The sequence below is a fragment of the Stegostoma tigrinum genome, chromosome 15, assembly GCF_030684315.1.
Source record: "Stegostoma tigrinum isolate sSteTig4 chromosome 15, sSteTig4.hap1, whole genome shotgun sequence".
Classification (NCBI taxonomy): Eukaryota; Metazoa; Chordata; class Chondrichthyes; order Orectolobiformes; family Stegostomatidae; genus Stegostoma; species Stegostoma tigrinum.
In genome coordinates this window covers 13,420,095-13,436,032 of record NC_081368.1, presented here as the reverse complement: position 1 = coordinate 13,436,032, position 15,938 = coordinate 13,420,095, and the positions used below count along the sequence as shown (strand labels likewise).

General features: G+C 40.1%; 1 protein-coding gene across 3 annotated transcripts in view; it reads right to left on the bottom strand.

Annotated features, from left to right (window-relative positions):
* Nucleotides 1–15,938, bottom strand: part of tbc1d8b (TBC1 domain family member 8B) — a 78,143-nt gene that overhangs the window by 3,298 nt on the left and 58,907 nt on the right. For 2 of the 3 annotated variants that reach the window (XM_048544218.1, XM_048544220.1), the window contains 7 exons: nucleotides 15,264–15,393; nucleotides 14,929–15,027; nucleotides 12,761–12,829; nucleotides 7,877–8,117; nucleotides 6,958–7,023; nucleotides 6,010–6,099; nucleotides 2,045–2,148 (listed from right to left, as the gene is read on the bottom strand). In XM_048544218.1, coding sequence (XP_048400175.1) covers nucleotides 2,045–2,148; nucleotides 6,010–6,099; nucleotides 6,958–7,023; nucleotides 7,877–8,117; nucleotides 12,761–12,829; nucleotides 14,929–15,027; nucleotides 15,264–15,393 — 799 coding nt within the window. The remainder of the gene's footprint in view (nucleotides 1–2,044; nucleotides 2,149–6,009; nucleotides 6,100–6,957; nucleotides 7,024–7,876; nucleotides 8,118–12,760; nucleotides 12,830–14,928; nucleotides 15,028–15,263; nucleotides 15,394–15,938) is intronic. The other variant, XM_048544219.1, reaches the window with a different exon arrangement.

Sequence of the window (15,938 nt, the reverse complement as noted above, 5' to 3'; positions counted from 1 at the left end):
TGTTTTTTCACAGAATTTGCCACAATATTAAACAAGATTTAAATCAGAAGTGGGCCAACTGGCAAGGCGGCATCTGGTATACCAAAGAAACTCTCATTTCTCTGGACTTTATTCACACTAGCAACTCATCGTGAGACAATGAAATCAACAAGGATAGTATGCGTTAGCATTGACCAATGAAGATTTTAAGTTATTCATCATAAAAAGCATGGGGTCAGGATGTAAACAACTGATGAAAGTTATATATCTAACCAGGGGAAAGACTCATTTGCATTTATTTTTCTGTATGCTTATTGCTCAAATATAGCGCTGTGTGGACTTGGTCAAACAGAATAAATTCATTAAGTTGAAAGAATAATTGATTTGTTGAATTCACATTGCCTTACAGCTGGGTGGGGCAATGCCTCTCTGCTGTCATTATTTGCTAAGGTAACAAAAAGAATGTTCAGAGTTTCTCTCACTGAAGAGCAGCTAACATTCCTGGAACTGAACTTAATCATAGTTTCCCTGCAGTGTGGAAAATGGCCATTTGGCCCAACAAGTCCACACCGCCCCTCCGCAAACAGCATGTCAACCAGACGCATTCCCCTTTCCCTGCATTTCCCATGTCTAACCCATCTAACCTAAACATCCCTGGGCACTATGAGCAATTTAGCATAGCCAATCCACCTAGCCTGCACATCTTTGTACTGTGGGAGGAAACCAGAGCACCCAGAGGAAATCCATGTAGACACAGGGAGAATGTGCAAACTCCACACAGACAGTCACCCAAGGGTGGAATCAAACCTGGGGCAGCAGTGCTAATCACTGAGCCACCGTGCCACCATAATGCTTCATGAACTTTTGGACATGACAGAAGGCATTCCATCTGATATCTTTACTTTTCAGCGATTGCATTGCAGACTATAAATTTTCTCCCTGCACTTGCTAAAATTTTTCCTAAGGCACAAATCCACACTTGCTTTGGCATGATTTGTGAATCAAAATTGGATTAATGGCAGGGTATTCAAATCTATAGATGGCACCATAATTGGAGGACGATTCTTAGTGTGAAATCCTTACTACCGGCCAACTGACATGCTCTGGACCGGCAGCTTCTCTCCCTTTAATATAGGTTTTTATTGTATTCATTTTGTTTTAACGAGTTACAGTAAGTGAAATGCTCTTCAGGTGTACTATGAATAAACTTATTACAAGATAAACATATTGTCATTGCAGTGCAAGGCAACACCTTCACCCTAAAAGCACGGAAGCTGGTTTCTCTTTCCTTCATAGCTTGCCTTAAATTCTAAATGTTATCTGCTTAAAATTTCTTTTGCTAGTGTATAATTACAGGTCACTCCCAAATGATTACTGCTTACAGACAATTAATCTTACAATTGTGGAGCATAAAGAAAGAAGGCTAAATTATAAATTTGAATTCAAGTATTAAAACTGCTGGTTACTGACTATGCAAACATTAGTGGTCAGGAGAATTGCATGGGAAGAGCAGCAAGTTATACTGAATACAACACCTTTAACGTTATAAATCATCCTTAAAAAATCTTTATAGAAGTAAATCTGGAAAATGAGCAGGTAGATACAAGAGTTTCATGCAGCCTAAACACGAAGTTCTAAGAAAGCTTTAAAGGAGAAGGAAAAGATCACAAAGGATAATGATTTAGGAGGAAAATAGAAACCAAATGTGGAGAAACTCAGCAAGTCTGGCATCATCTGTGGAAAGAGGTTTCCAACTCCTGCGCTAAGTTTGCTTTAAGTTTCTGGTTTAGGGGAGCATTTTTTCAGTGGAGGAGTCGACGTGACTGAACATGGAGTAGAAAATGAGAAAATCTGCAAAGTCATAGTACAAGGGAGCATAGGGTCCAGACCTCAGGAAAGGACAGACGAGGCCAATAAGGACTGTTAATTCAACATTTCTGTTGCTGCTTTTTTGTAAAAGTCAACTCGACCAGAAATCTCTATCTCATCAGCAACACTTGGCACCACAGAACGATAGTGCCAAAAATGCAGCAAGTGCAAACAGTGAAAGTGGTCACACCATCACCTGATTTATCCGGGGCAAGTTTCGGATACTTTCTTCTTTCCTTGTCAGCTCCTCGTGCCACTGTTTCAAATAGGCTTGGATATCAACCTTCCCCTTGTTACTCCCTGGAGTTCAAAAACAGGTCAGGGTGAAAAGGACTAAATATTACATTTGAAGCTACGTCACTATTTGGCCAAATTACAACAGAAATACTGAAGGTATTTAAAAAATCCATAACAATTGTGGTATCAATTTCAACGTCAGGATGAGCTGTTTTACTTCATATTAAGATAAATCAAAGATACATATTAGATACACCAACATCATTAAAGAACCATTGCACCCTGGAAATGACCTCCAGCAACCTCTTCTTCAGGCAGAAGATACAGAAGCCTGAACACATGCACGAGCAGGTTCTGGAACAGCTTCTTTCTTGTCGTTATCAGACTGTTGAATGGACTCTAGCCTCAAATAATGTCACCTGCAATGGAACCTGTATGTCTCTAAATTTTTTTGATCTGATTTTCGATTGCTATGATCTGCCTGTACCGCTCATAAACAAAGTTTTTCACTGTATTTCGTTACACATGACCACAAATCAATCATACCGATGTAAATTGTACTCAGTAAATGTATCTACTTCTATGCAAATGAATGCAATACATATTGCAAAGCATTAGATACTAGAAAGTTAATGAAGGTAATTTACAACCCTGTTTCAGTAAGGGAGCTGGCCAATTTTTCCCTTTCTTTGAATGAACAAGAGAATCATATGTCTACAGAGTCAGTTTGGGTTGAGATCCAGAACAAGAAAGGAGCAGTCACTTTGTTATTTTTTTTTACAGACCCCCTAACAGTTGCAGAGAAGTGGAGGAGCGGATTGGGAGCCAGATACTGGAAAGGTGCAGAAGTCAGAGTTGTAGTCATGGGTGACTTCAACTTTCCAAATATTGCTTGAAAACATTTTAGCTGTAATAGTTTAGATGGAGCATATTTTGTCCAGTGCATTCAGGAAGAATTCCTGACACTGTATGTAGATAGACCAACACGAGGAGAGGCCACTTCGGATTTGGACCTTGGCAATGAACCGGGCCAAGCGTTAAACCTGTTGGTAGGTGAGCATTTTGGCAGTAGCGATCATAACTCTGTTACTTTTACAACAGTCATGGAAAAGGGTATGTGCATACAGCAGGGTAAGATTTATAACTGAGGGAAGAATAATTGCAATTCTGTTAGGCAAGAACTGGATAACATAAATTGGGAACAGATCCTGTCAGGAAAAAGCACCACAGAAATGTGGAGATTGTTTAAGGAATGCAGACTGCATGTGCTCGATATGTTTGTCCCTTGCAGGCAGTGAAGATGCAGTCGCGTGAGAGAGCCTTGGTTCTCAAGAGAGGTCGAACGACTGGTTAAGAGGAAGGAAGATGCTTATACAAGGTTTAGAAAACAAGGAACGGAAAAGGCTTGAGAGGGATACAAGTTATTCAGGAAGGAGCTGAAAAAAGAGCTTAGGAGAGCTATAAGGGGGCATGACAAAACTGTGGCAGACAGGATCAAGGAAAACTGCAAGGCTTTTTGTATCTACGTGAGGAATAAGAGAATGGCCAGAGAAAGGGTAGGGCCAATCAAGGGTTGTGAAGGGAATTTCTGCATGGGGCCTAGAGAGATAGGAGAGGTCCTGAATGAACACTTTTCTTCGGTATTCACAATTGAGTTGAACAGGAGAACAGTGTGAAACAGGCTGGTAGGCTAGAGGAGATCGATGTTAGTAAAGAAGATGTGCTAGGAATTTTGAGGAAGTTGAAGATAGACACTGATGGGATTTATCCAAAGATTCTATGGGAAACGAGTAAAGAAATCGCAGGGCCTTTGGTGATGATCTCTTCATCATCACTGTCTATGGGTACAGTGCCGAAAGATTGGAGAGAGGCAAACGCCATTCCCTTGTTCAAAAAAGGGAATGGGGTAACCCCGGAAATTACAGGGCAGTTAGTCTTATACCACTGGTGGACAAATTATTGGAAAGGGCTCTGAGAGATAGGATTTATGATCATTTGGGGAGGCATAGTTTGATTTGTGATAGTCAGCATGGATTTGTGAGGGGTACAGCATGCCTCACAAACCTTACTGACTTCTTTGAAGAGGTCACCAAACATGTGGGTGAAGGTGCAGCAGTGGATGTGGTATAGATGGATTTAAGCAAGGCATCTGATAAGGTTCCCCATGGTAGGCTCATGCAGAAAGTGAGGAGGCATGGAATAAGAGGAAACGTTGCAATTTGGATGCAGAACTGGTTGACCCTTAGAAGACAAAGGGTGGTAGTAGATGGAAAATATTCAACATGGTGCTCAGTTACGAGTGGTGTATTCACAAGGATCTGTCCTTGGTCCTCTTCTATTTGTGATTTTTATAAATGATTTGGAAGAAGGAGTGGAAGGGTGGATTAGCTAGTTTGCGGACGATACAAAGGCGAGTCACATTGTGGACAGTGCAGAGGGCTGTTCTAGGTTACAGAGGGACATTGATAGAATGCAGAGCTAGGCTGAGAAGTGGCAAATGGAGTTTAACCCTGAAAAGTGAGGTGATTCATTTTGGAAGGACAAACTTGAAAGCAGAATACAGGGTTAAAGGAAAGATTCTCGGCAGTGTGGAGGAGCAGGGTGATTTGGGGTTCATGTTCACAGTTCCCTGAGAGCTGCCACCCAGGCGGATAGAGTTGTTAAGAAGAAGGCGCATAGTGTGACAGCTTTCATTAATAGAGGGATCGGGTTCAAGAGCCGTGAAGTTATGCTCCAGCTATACAAAACCCAAGCTAGGCCACATGTGGGGTATTGTGTCCAGTTCTGGTCACCTCATTACAGGAAAGATGTGGAGGTCTTGGAAAAGGTGCAGAGGAGATTTACGAGGATGTTGCCTGGAATGGAGGGAAAGTCTTACGAGGAAATGTTGAGCGCGCTTGGGCTTTTCTCTTTAGAATGACGAGGAATGAGAGGTGACTTGATAGAGGCGTACAAAATGATCAGAGGTATAGATAGATTGGACAGCCAGAGACTTTTTCTTAGGATGGAGGTAGCTATTACGAGCTGGGATAGTTTTAAAGTGTTTGGAGGTAGATACAGGGGAGACGTCAGAGGTAGGTTCTTTACTCGGAGAGTGGTCGGTGTGGAATGCATTGCCGGAGAGGGTAGTGGAGTCAGCCTCATCAGGGGCATTTAAGCGGCTATTAGATAGGCATATGGATGACAGTATAAGGTAGGGGTGGAGGTTAGATAAACCTTAGGATTAGGGTAAAAGTTCGGCACAGCATCGCAGGTTGAAGGGCCTGTACAGTGCTGTAATGTTTAATGTTCTAGGAAGCAGAACATCCGCAGTTCACTGATAGCTTAGTGCTAAGGCCCGGTCCTGTCGTGGGCACAGGCTTCTTGTCAGCATAAGAGTGAGGGGACAGCAACTGCAGCCTAATCTTTAGCTTCATTTTGGATGTTCACCTTAGTTCGTTAGTTGTGCCAAAGTTTTACATCGGAACCAAAATCCTTCATTGTTAAAATTTCATTTCATTGCACAGAGGGAAGCTCAAGGAAAAGGTCAAAATGGTATTTAAACTTTGATCTCCGAATTTAAAGTGAGTTCTTTCAAACAAACACTCCATAATATTAAGGTTAAATTCACAGCTCCCACTGTACTTCCCCTCTGAGATCAATGAAGTATGCCATTCAAAATGTCTTATTTTTATTTGAAGATGAAGAATTGCAGCTTGGATGTTTTATTCAGCTTGGTTAGTTAATTGTGCCAAAGTTTTATGTTGGAACTAAAATCATCTCAGTGTGAAAATTTCCAAAATGGACATCTTATATCTATCATGAGACACAGCAGAAGAGCTTGTGCACATTTTGCATCTTCCTACAATTACAGAGAGGAGGTCAGGGATCAATTTGATCAGTTATACTTTGCTGATTTAAACACACTAAAAAGCCAATACAAACCATCAAGGTGATCACCTTGAATCACAGATTCATCAAAAGGCTCTGGCTGTTTGGAAGCTGCAGGAATTGTACTTTCATCTTCTGTGAATGCTGTCAAGAAAAAGACCAGCAGTTAAATCTGTACACATAGATAACGCAATGGCACCACCTCAGGGCACTTCAGCATAGCAGACAGCCAAAATATAAGTTAGTCATGGTTCTATTGATAAATGCAACAGCAATGTCCACTAACAGCAAAACACTCACGGGATTAGGAACTGATTTGTGGCGGCGCAAACCAAACGATAACTGTTGGCAAAGATGTTGGGAGCATTTGTTTGCAACTTCAATTGCACAAGTTCTTTTACCTAAACAGTTGTTGAGGCCGTGTTTAAATATCTCATGCAAAAGATAACACCTCTTGTAATTCACCTCGCCCTGAAGCATGAAATTGAACCATCAGCTACAATGATGCACTCCATCTCCAGTGGGTTCTGAAAAAAGAATGCTAATAAAGCTAACACTCATCTATTTTGTCACTGAAAAAAGCACTGTAAATATAAAATTAGTGAAGAGAAATGCTTAACTTTATTCACCTCTTCCCATTATCAAATGTTATCTCATGAACATAACAATGGTTAAAGGATGACATTGGCACCCCTCAGATGTCAACAGGTTAAATCATAGTCATGCTAATTCTATGCTGAATAACAGCCACATGGTACATTTTTCAAACAGTCATGGGATAACTCTAACTTTCAGTTTATCACAACGGTAATTACGTGCTTAAATAAAATTGCCATCCTTGTTAAATATTAAATGTCAAATCTTCACTATAATATGAACCGTTGCCAACCATAATTACTGAAGTTGAAATACAATCTTTCTGGGATTTCAAGAACAGTACTCATTTATCGAGGTTAATTATGGAACACACTTTAGTGGATTTTTCGTAATTACTTGATTTACCTGGTGGAATATGCAATTTAAAAAGTAATTTCAGTTTGTCTGTAAATGATCCATTGTACATCACATCTGCAAGAGATAAAACTGAATTAGTATATTTGTTACTCATGACCTCAAATCCTTTAAGAATTTAATGGAAGACTTAAAGACAAGCTGTCCTTTATATTTCACACAAAATGTGTGAAGTTCTCACTGAATGTCATGCATCAAAAGCAACAGATTGAAGCTTACACCATTTCTTCAAAACATCCTTGTTTGCATTATGAACTGACTCATCTAGGAAAGGATGTGGGCAATTCAGTCCCTCAAATTTGTTCCAACATTTAATTCTACCTCAATTCCATGTTTCTGTCTTTGCTCAAAATCCCTCAATATCCTGAATCAAAAAAAAGTATTCAAAATTTCAAATAGCCCAGCATCTACAGCCTTTCAAGAGGTGAGCAAAATTTGAGATTTCTACTAGCCTTTGTATGGAAAGATATATTCTAATTTTATTCTTAAATGGCTAAGCTTAAACTCTCCCTTCCATTGCCAAGTGGCACAAAGACAATTGCTCCCACCTCAACACAGGTGAGAATGAGATCTGCGCCATGTCAGCATCTCTCAAACAGCACATTGAACCAGATATAATAGAAAAACAAGCAGAGATGGAGAAATCTCACTTTCAAAATTTATAAACCGAGAATTCCTCCTTTAGGGAACATCAATTCCCAAGTCAGGTTGCCTCTACACAGCTTCAGTACGAAACAATGCCCCTATTCCACCATCAACAGTAGTGCTGAAGACCCGAGATTCCAGAAACCAAAGAAGGCAGACCATATTCAGTGCAGATACCTTTCCATCACATTATACAGAAACTAAGAATGCTGTGGGTAAGAAGCTTCAGCAAGTTAACCAAAGTCCAAAACACAAAGTGTTTTACCTAGAACACATGAAAACTCTTTGAAACTGATGAGGCAGTCAGCATTTTCATCCAGAAGCCGAAAACTCCACAGAGCTAATAGGTCTGCATTTGCAGAGTGGGACCATGGACTCAGATGCTTGAAAAGTGTGCAGTACTGTTTCCTGTCAATCTGGTACTGCTCTAGGTATGGGAGACTAGAATCATGGTGCTTGAGTGCTGGACTGTGTGGAATCCAGTAACAACTTAAAAAATGTTCCTTCTACAAAACAAAAAGAGAGAAATAGTTAGGTGTCTCAGATGATAAAGTAACTGCACCAATAATGAAACATATTAAGACAGTTTAAGATGGAAGCTAAACATTGGTAGACATTTAAAGCTACACTTCATAATGCTCAACAAAACTATAATCTATTGAGAGAGACAGACTCCCTTGCAACAGAACTTTCTGTGCTAACTACCAAGGACAAAGATGGAATCAACTTAAATTAAACATAAATCTTAAGATCATTAGTGACATGCCACAAATTTAGAAAAATGAAGAAACAGCAATGTTGGAAACAAAACCAAATCAAGAGGAACAGAGAGAAAACAATCAGAGAAAATATTTTAAAAAGTAACAGCTATTACAAAAATATAAAAACCAGAAGAGACGAGCAAAAAAAGTGAATGTTGGCTCCTTTAAGACTGGGGAATTAATAATGGGAAACAAGGAAAATCAGCAAAGAGCCTGTATCTGTCTACATTGTAAAAGATCATAAAAAAGTTGGGGGGGGGTGGAGGCTGAGAAAAGGAAGGAAGAACCTAAAACAATCACCTAAAAGTACTCGCCAAATGAAGAGGACTAAAATCTGGCTTCTCATGGATCTGGTGGCATATATCCTTGGATCATAAAAGCAGTAGCTGCAGAGATAGTGGATGCTTGGGTCACAATCAGAATCCCTTCAGTGCGGAAAGAGAGCATTTGGCCAATAGACAGCAATCTACCAAGACCCAGGCTCCCACCTTTGTCCATAACCTTGTATTTCCCATGACTAATCTACCCAGTCTGCACATCCATGGAAGCTAAGGGGCATTTTAGCATGACCAGTCCACCTAATCTGCGTATCATTGGACTGTGGGAAGAAACCGGAGAACCTGATGGAAACCCATGCAGACACGGGGAGAATGTGCAAATTCGTCACAGACAATCACCCAAGGCTGGAATCAAGCCTGGGTCCCTGACACTGAGGCAGCAGTGCTAACTACTAAGCTACGGTGCTGCCAATTTTACAAAAGATCCCAACAGATTGGAAAACACATTTTTTGTCCCTATTCAAGAAAGGTGGGAGCTTAAAGTAGTAGTAATAGCAAACTCAGCACATCAAAGTGCAATCAAGTAGATTGAATATGTTTCGTTTAAAACAAAACCGCTTTTGACAAAAGATTTACAGCTACTTTAGGAATAAGCAACCAGATTGAATAAAGGTAATGCAGTACATTTCAAGCAGTGGATTTCCAAAAGGTATTCAACAATGTCTCTGACTGCGCAAGAGCTCACATGTTAGGGATAATACACAGCATCGATAGAGGTTTGGCTAAGAAACAGATGCTAGTAACTTGGATATAATGGGTTACATAGAAACATACAGGATAGGAGCGGGAGGAGGGTCTTTGGTCCTTTGAGCCTGCTCCACCATTCTTCATGATCATGGCTGATCGACCAACTCAATAACCTAATCCTGCTTTCTCTCCATAACCTTTGACACCATTCGTTCCAAGAGCTATAGCTACTCACCTCTTGAATACATTCTATGTTTTGGCATTAACTACTTTCTGTGGCGACGAATTCCATAGGCTCACCACTCTTTGGGTGAAGAAGTGCCTCTTCATCTCTGTCCTAAATCATCTACCCTGAATCCTCATACTGTGTCACCTGGTTCTACACACACTCACCATTGGGAGCATTCTCTCCCTGCATCTACCCTGTCTAGTTGCGCTAGAATTTTATAATTCTCTATGAAACTCCACCCGCCCCCCAATTCTTCTGCACGCCAGCAAAAACAATCCAAACCCAGTCAATTTCTCCTCATACGTCAGACCCACCATCCCTAAAATCAGTATGGTAAACCTTCACTGCGTGCTCTCTCTGAGAGCACGAGAGAGCGCGAGAGCGCGAGAGCGCGAGAGAGAGAGAGAGAGAGAGAGAGAGAGAGAGAGAGAGAGAGAGAGAGAGAGAGAGAGAGAGAGAGAGAGAGAGCGAGAGAGAGAGAGAGAGAGCGCAAGATCATCTTTTCTCAGAAAAGGAGACAAAAACTGCACACAGTATTCCAGGTGTGATCTCACCAAGGACCTGTATAACTGCAACAACACATCCCTGCTCCCGCACTCAAAACCTCTCACAAAGAAGGGCAACACACCATTTGCCTTCTTTACCACCTGCTGTACTTGCATGCTTACTATCAGCAACTGGTGCACAAGGACACCCAGGAACCATTGCACATACCCCTCTCCCAATTTATAGCCATTCAGGTAGTAATCTGCCTTCTCGTTTTTGCTCCTGAAGTGAATAACCACAGATTTGTCCAAATTATACTGCATCTGCCAGTGGTGTGCATACCGACCCAACCTGTCGAGATCAAGTTGATGGATCTCCGCATCCTCCTCACAGTTCACCCTCCCACCCAACTTGGTATCATCTGCAAACCTGGAGAATGTTACATTTTGTTCACCCATCCAAATCATTGACATATATTGTGAATAGCTGGGGTCCCAGCAGTAATCCTCTATTCCTGCCTGCCAATTTGAATAGGGTTATTTTCAGGTTGGTAAACTCAGTGCTACAGAGATCAGGGCTACCAATCCCAATGACTAGGAAGAAGGGTCTGTGCATATAACAGACTTATCTCCAGACGATACAAAAGTAAGTTGTGAAAGAAAAATGTGAAGGGGCCAAGGCATCTGCAATGGGATTTAGAAAGGTTGTGAGCTGGCAAAGATCTGGCAGGAAGAGTCTAAGGTGTGAAAAGGTGAGGTAAACCATTTTGTTAGGAAATGAGAAACACTAGTATTATTTAGTTGGAGAAAGAATACAGAATGCTTTGGCACAGAGGGATCTGGGATTCATCACAAAAAGTTAACTTGCAGATACAGCAAGTAATTAGGAAGAGGCACATTTGATTTTAAGTTCAATGGTAATGAAGTGCAGAAGTAGGGACATGACATTGGTAAGACCACACAGTATGAAAAATAGTTATGGTCTCCTTATTTAAAAATAGATGTACTGTACTCCAGGGAAGATTTACTAAGTTGCTTCAGAGGCAAAGGGGTCATTTTATGGAGAATTGTTCAGCTGGTTGGACTTATGATCATTGGAACTTAGGAGAAGAACAGATGTTCAGACTGAAAGATTCAAGATTCTGAGGGGGCATGACAGGGCACGTACTGCAAAGATGGTTTCACACATGGGGGAACCTAAAATAGATATCCCACTTAAGACAGAGATGAATAGTAATTTCTTTTCTCACAGATTCATGAATTCTCTACCATAGATAAAAGGAGTCTAGATTTCAAATATTCAAAGCTGAGATAAAGGGTTTCTTGCACCAAGGTATATGGGTAATGTGCAGGAGACCAAAGTTGAGAATCAAGTAGATCAATCAAAGTCATACTGAATGGTAGAGCATACTCAAGGGACTAAATGGCCAAACCCCATTTTGTATGTTCTTATTTGAGCTAATTTAACCACGTGTAGTCTCCCATACAAAAATCCAGTTCGTTCAAAAAACCCTAATAAGGCAAAATATTGGATCGATTAAATTTTAACAAAATCATAATTAGTAAAATGTCCAAACAGAAAGTAAACAGCATTAAACTGATCACACAATCCTTCATTTCTTTCTCCCAAAAAAAGTCAGATATCCGAATCAAGGACATCTCAGGTTTCCTCACAGAGAGGGAGAGTGGAATACATAATGATAGAGTGAGAGTGACAGAGAGAAGCTACGGAGTGGGAAAAAAAAGAGAGGGGGTTGGGGCTTGCACAGAGGTCCATAAAGTGGCACAGGCACACAGACAAACATAGTCAGATAATAGGGCTGAATTTTATATCACACTTTTGATGTAATAAACTGTCCCAATGCACTTTACAGGAATTTTATCAAACAAAATTTGAGGTCGAGCCACACATAAGGAGATATTAGGGCAGATGACAAAGTATGATCCAAGTGGTGGTCTCTAAGGAGTTTGCTCAAGGAAGAAACAGCTGTGGAGAGGCTTAGTGAATCGATCACAGAGCTTGGGACCCAGGCATCAAAAGGCATGGCTACCGACAGTGGAGTGATTAAACTCAGAAATAAACAAGCGGAGGACACATGTACTGAAACTTATGGGCATCTCTAAGTGCAGATCACTTTTTCCACCCACCAGAAGTAAATGCATGTTTTGCCCCTTGCTGTAAAAAGATAAGAAACATTTGAATTATATAGCTCAGCTCAAAACCATGGAACAGCAGAAAGTACTTTACAGTTAGTGAAGTACTTTTGAAATTATGATCAGGTTGTAATATAGAAATGTGGTTATGTTATAAATATTATCAGATTCATACGCTAATCTGCTAACCTGAAGAAAGAAAGAAGCTGGTAGCCCAAAAGTGTCAAGAAATTATTTGTTTCCTGGTTCACTCATGTGGAATTTACTGAATTTTAGACAAACACTTAAATCAGCAACTCAAGAGTTAAGTGATTATTTCAGTCACAGATTTTTGTCTCAGTGTTTGAAGCTCCGATGTGCCACATAGCTAAATGTCACTTCAAAAAGGGTATTGTGACAGATATCTGCTTGATGCAATAGTGGAAACGACTGCTTATAGAACTTTGCTAAAGCATGCAAACAATTTTCTAAAAGCAACAAATATGAATGAATGACCTTAAACAGCTCAAAGAGGTCTTCCAGTTCTTTAGGACTGAACATCACTTCCTGAGATACAACCCGCAGCTGAATCATACAAAGGGTTGACAATGTTAAATATAGCACAATGAGATTCAATACATCATGTCCAAATCAGACTGCAATATCACTGTCTAAATACCACTTTACGTTCTATCAGTAAAGACCAAGGGTATGCATTTATGAAATATCTAGATTAAGAAGTTAACATGCAATTAATAATTTGTCAAATAACTGATCAAATAATAATCTCAAAAAATCTGACTTTCTGTTCTTGGCATGCATTTAAGTAGAACGCAGCAGGTTAAGACAACTACTTTGCTGTTGTGGTTATATCCTGGATCAATTAGTGATAGATTTAAAAACTTGTAATAAATGATCACATTGAAAATAAGTCATGGATCAAAGCTGAAAATAAAGAGGTATTATCAAACATTGTGAAGAATGATATCCATCTTGATAATAAAAACAAAGACCTTACAACATCAGGTAGACCTGCAAATAATCAATTTCAATTAACCAATTAAAATAATACATATTTGCTCTCATTTAAATAAGGTGTTTAAAAGAAGAACCTCAAAAGAGAAATAAGGATAATCTCAGGATGTGAGTTTGCTCGCTGAGCTGGAAGGTTAGTTTTCAGACGTTTCGTCACCATTCTAGGTAACATCATCAGTGAGCCTCCGATGAAGCGCTGGTGCTATGTCCAGCTTTCTATTTATCTGTTTAGGTTTCCTTGGGTTGGTGATGTCATTTCCTGTTCTTTTTCTCAGAGGATGGTAGATTGGCTCCATATCAATGTGTTTGTTGCTGGAGTTCCAGTTGGAATGCCATGCTTCTAGGAATTCTCGTGCGTGTCTCTGTTTGGCTTGTCCTAGGATGGATGTGTTGTCCCAATCAAAGTGGTGTCCTTCCTCATCTGTATGTAAGGATACGAGTGATAGTGGGTCATGTCGTTTTGTGGCTAGTTGATATTCATGTATCCTGGTGGCTAGCTTTCTGCCTGTTTGTCCAATGTAATGTTTGTCTAGGAATTCCTAGAAGCATAGCATTCCAACTGGAACTCCATCAACAAACACATTGGCTCCAAATCAATCTATCATCCTCTGAGAAAAAGAACAGGAAATGACATCATCAACCCAAGGAAACCTAAACAGATAAATAGAAAGCTGGACATAACACCAGTGCTTCATCGGAGGCTCGCTGATGATGTTACCTAGAACGGTGACGAAACGTCTGAAAACTAACCTCCCAGCTCAGCGAGCAAACTCACATCCAGAACCTTAACCTGAGCTACAAATCTTCGCAAAGCTCGCTAAGGATAACCTCATTTGAGTCAATAGTTCAGCCATCAAATATTTTCATTAGTGTCTGAAGTTTAAAAGGTGGAAGGGGTGGTTTTCAGTCACTGAAGTCACTAAAGGGTATATTTGGAAATGGGGAGAGGGAGTGGAGGTGAATAAGGAATTTCCTAGCGTTGTTCCATAAATTTGTTCCATAAGTTATCTCGTTAACTTCTCCTGAGAGAATGGCTGCAGTGTCAGTATTGCTAAATGGGTCTACCGGTGGATACAAGTCACATCATGGCACAACTTGATAGTCTTTTTGTCCTTCAGTTTTGTATGTTTGTATGTATTCATTGCCAGGTAACTGAGCACCTCCTAAGTACCTAACAGATTACAAACAGAAATGCACACTTTGGGATCTCAGTATGAACTCCTAGCCCTAGTGCAGACATCAGCACATCATGATATTGGAGAGAACATGGTGGCTAAGCAAGGTGAATTTCATTACTCCTCTCATAACCAGGGTGAGAAGGTTAGAATATTCATGAGCTACCTTCACACATCATCGAGTTAAAGAACAGGGCTAGGACAGACCTCAGATCTAAGTGGCTTCCTAACCAATTTTGAAAATCATTGGCAAGTATTTGTCCTCCTACTTGATGATTATTTAGGTCTGAAAACAGGTTTTCCCCACTTTGCAAATATTACACTGGAGCGTAAGCAGAGCTAAGTAGGTCAGCAAATGCCAAAGAATGTAATCAGCAAAACTAAGTCAAATTCCCTTAGGTCCAAAGAAAACTTTCATTCGCCATACAAGAAACAATGGGCTTTTCACTAATTCAAAGGCCAAGTACAATTTACCACATTCTGTCTTGTAGTGTCTTCTAGAGTCTGAATCACATATAGCCTGTTCCTACGCCGCATACTCTCAACTTCCATTGACTGAATATCACCATATTTCTGCAAAAATAGAAAATAAAATAAACTTCACATAATTTATTGATGGTTTACTGACTAAAAGCTTGGGAAGTCTCTGACAATACAACTTACTGGGCAATTTTTACAGTTAGTCTGACTGTTTTTCTTTTCAGATGGGAGGGGACAATGTTAAAGAGAAATTAGTTGGGACTAGTGTAAAAAGATTCCAGATTCAGGCATTATACTATATTATTAGAGAATCAATCTTATTCACCAACCTCATAAGATTCGGCAATAAGTTCAGTTATGTCCACTTTAGTTTGAGGTTCCTGATTGTTGCTGCCTACAGGGGGGTGATGAGCCATTCGTGGTAAAGGGCTGTCCTTGTTAGTGACATTATCAAAAAATCTGCAAGGAAATTTAATGCTGCTATTGAGAAAGGCATTAAAATGACATAGCCAACCACTGAAGAACATGCAGAACTTTCATCTACGCATAACTAAATCCTGCAACAAAGTATGCTAATTCTATAACTTTTTTAAATTCTATAACTATGTGATTAAATGAGAATGTTTGTGTCCGTGTGTGTCTGTGTATGAATGAGAGTGTTTGTGTCCGTGTGTGTGTTTGTTTGTGTGTGTGTCCGTGTCGGTGTGTGTGTGAGTGAGAAAGAGAGAGTCTATAACTATGTTTTGAAAATGTATTTAAACATATAAAGGTTAGAATTCTATAAATCATACAAGCATGTTTAGCACTGTGGTCATGGAAGACAGAACTAATTTTGGGTGAGTCTAATTTGCGTCAATGTACACTGGACGCCCATATAGAAACACATAGATACACAGATAGGAGCAGGAGTAGGCCATTCGACCCCTCAAGCCTATTCTGCCATTCATTACAATTACAGTTGATCCATCAAACTCAATACCCTCATCCACCCTCCCACCATATCC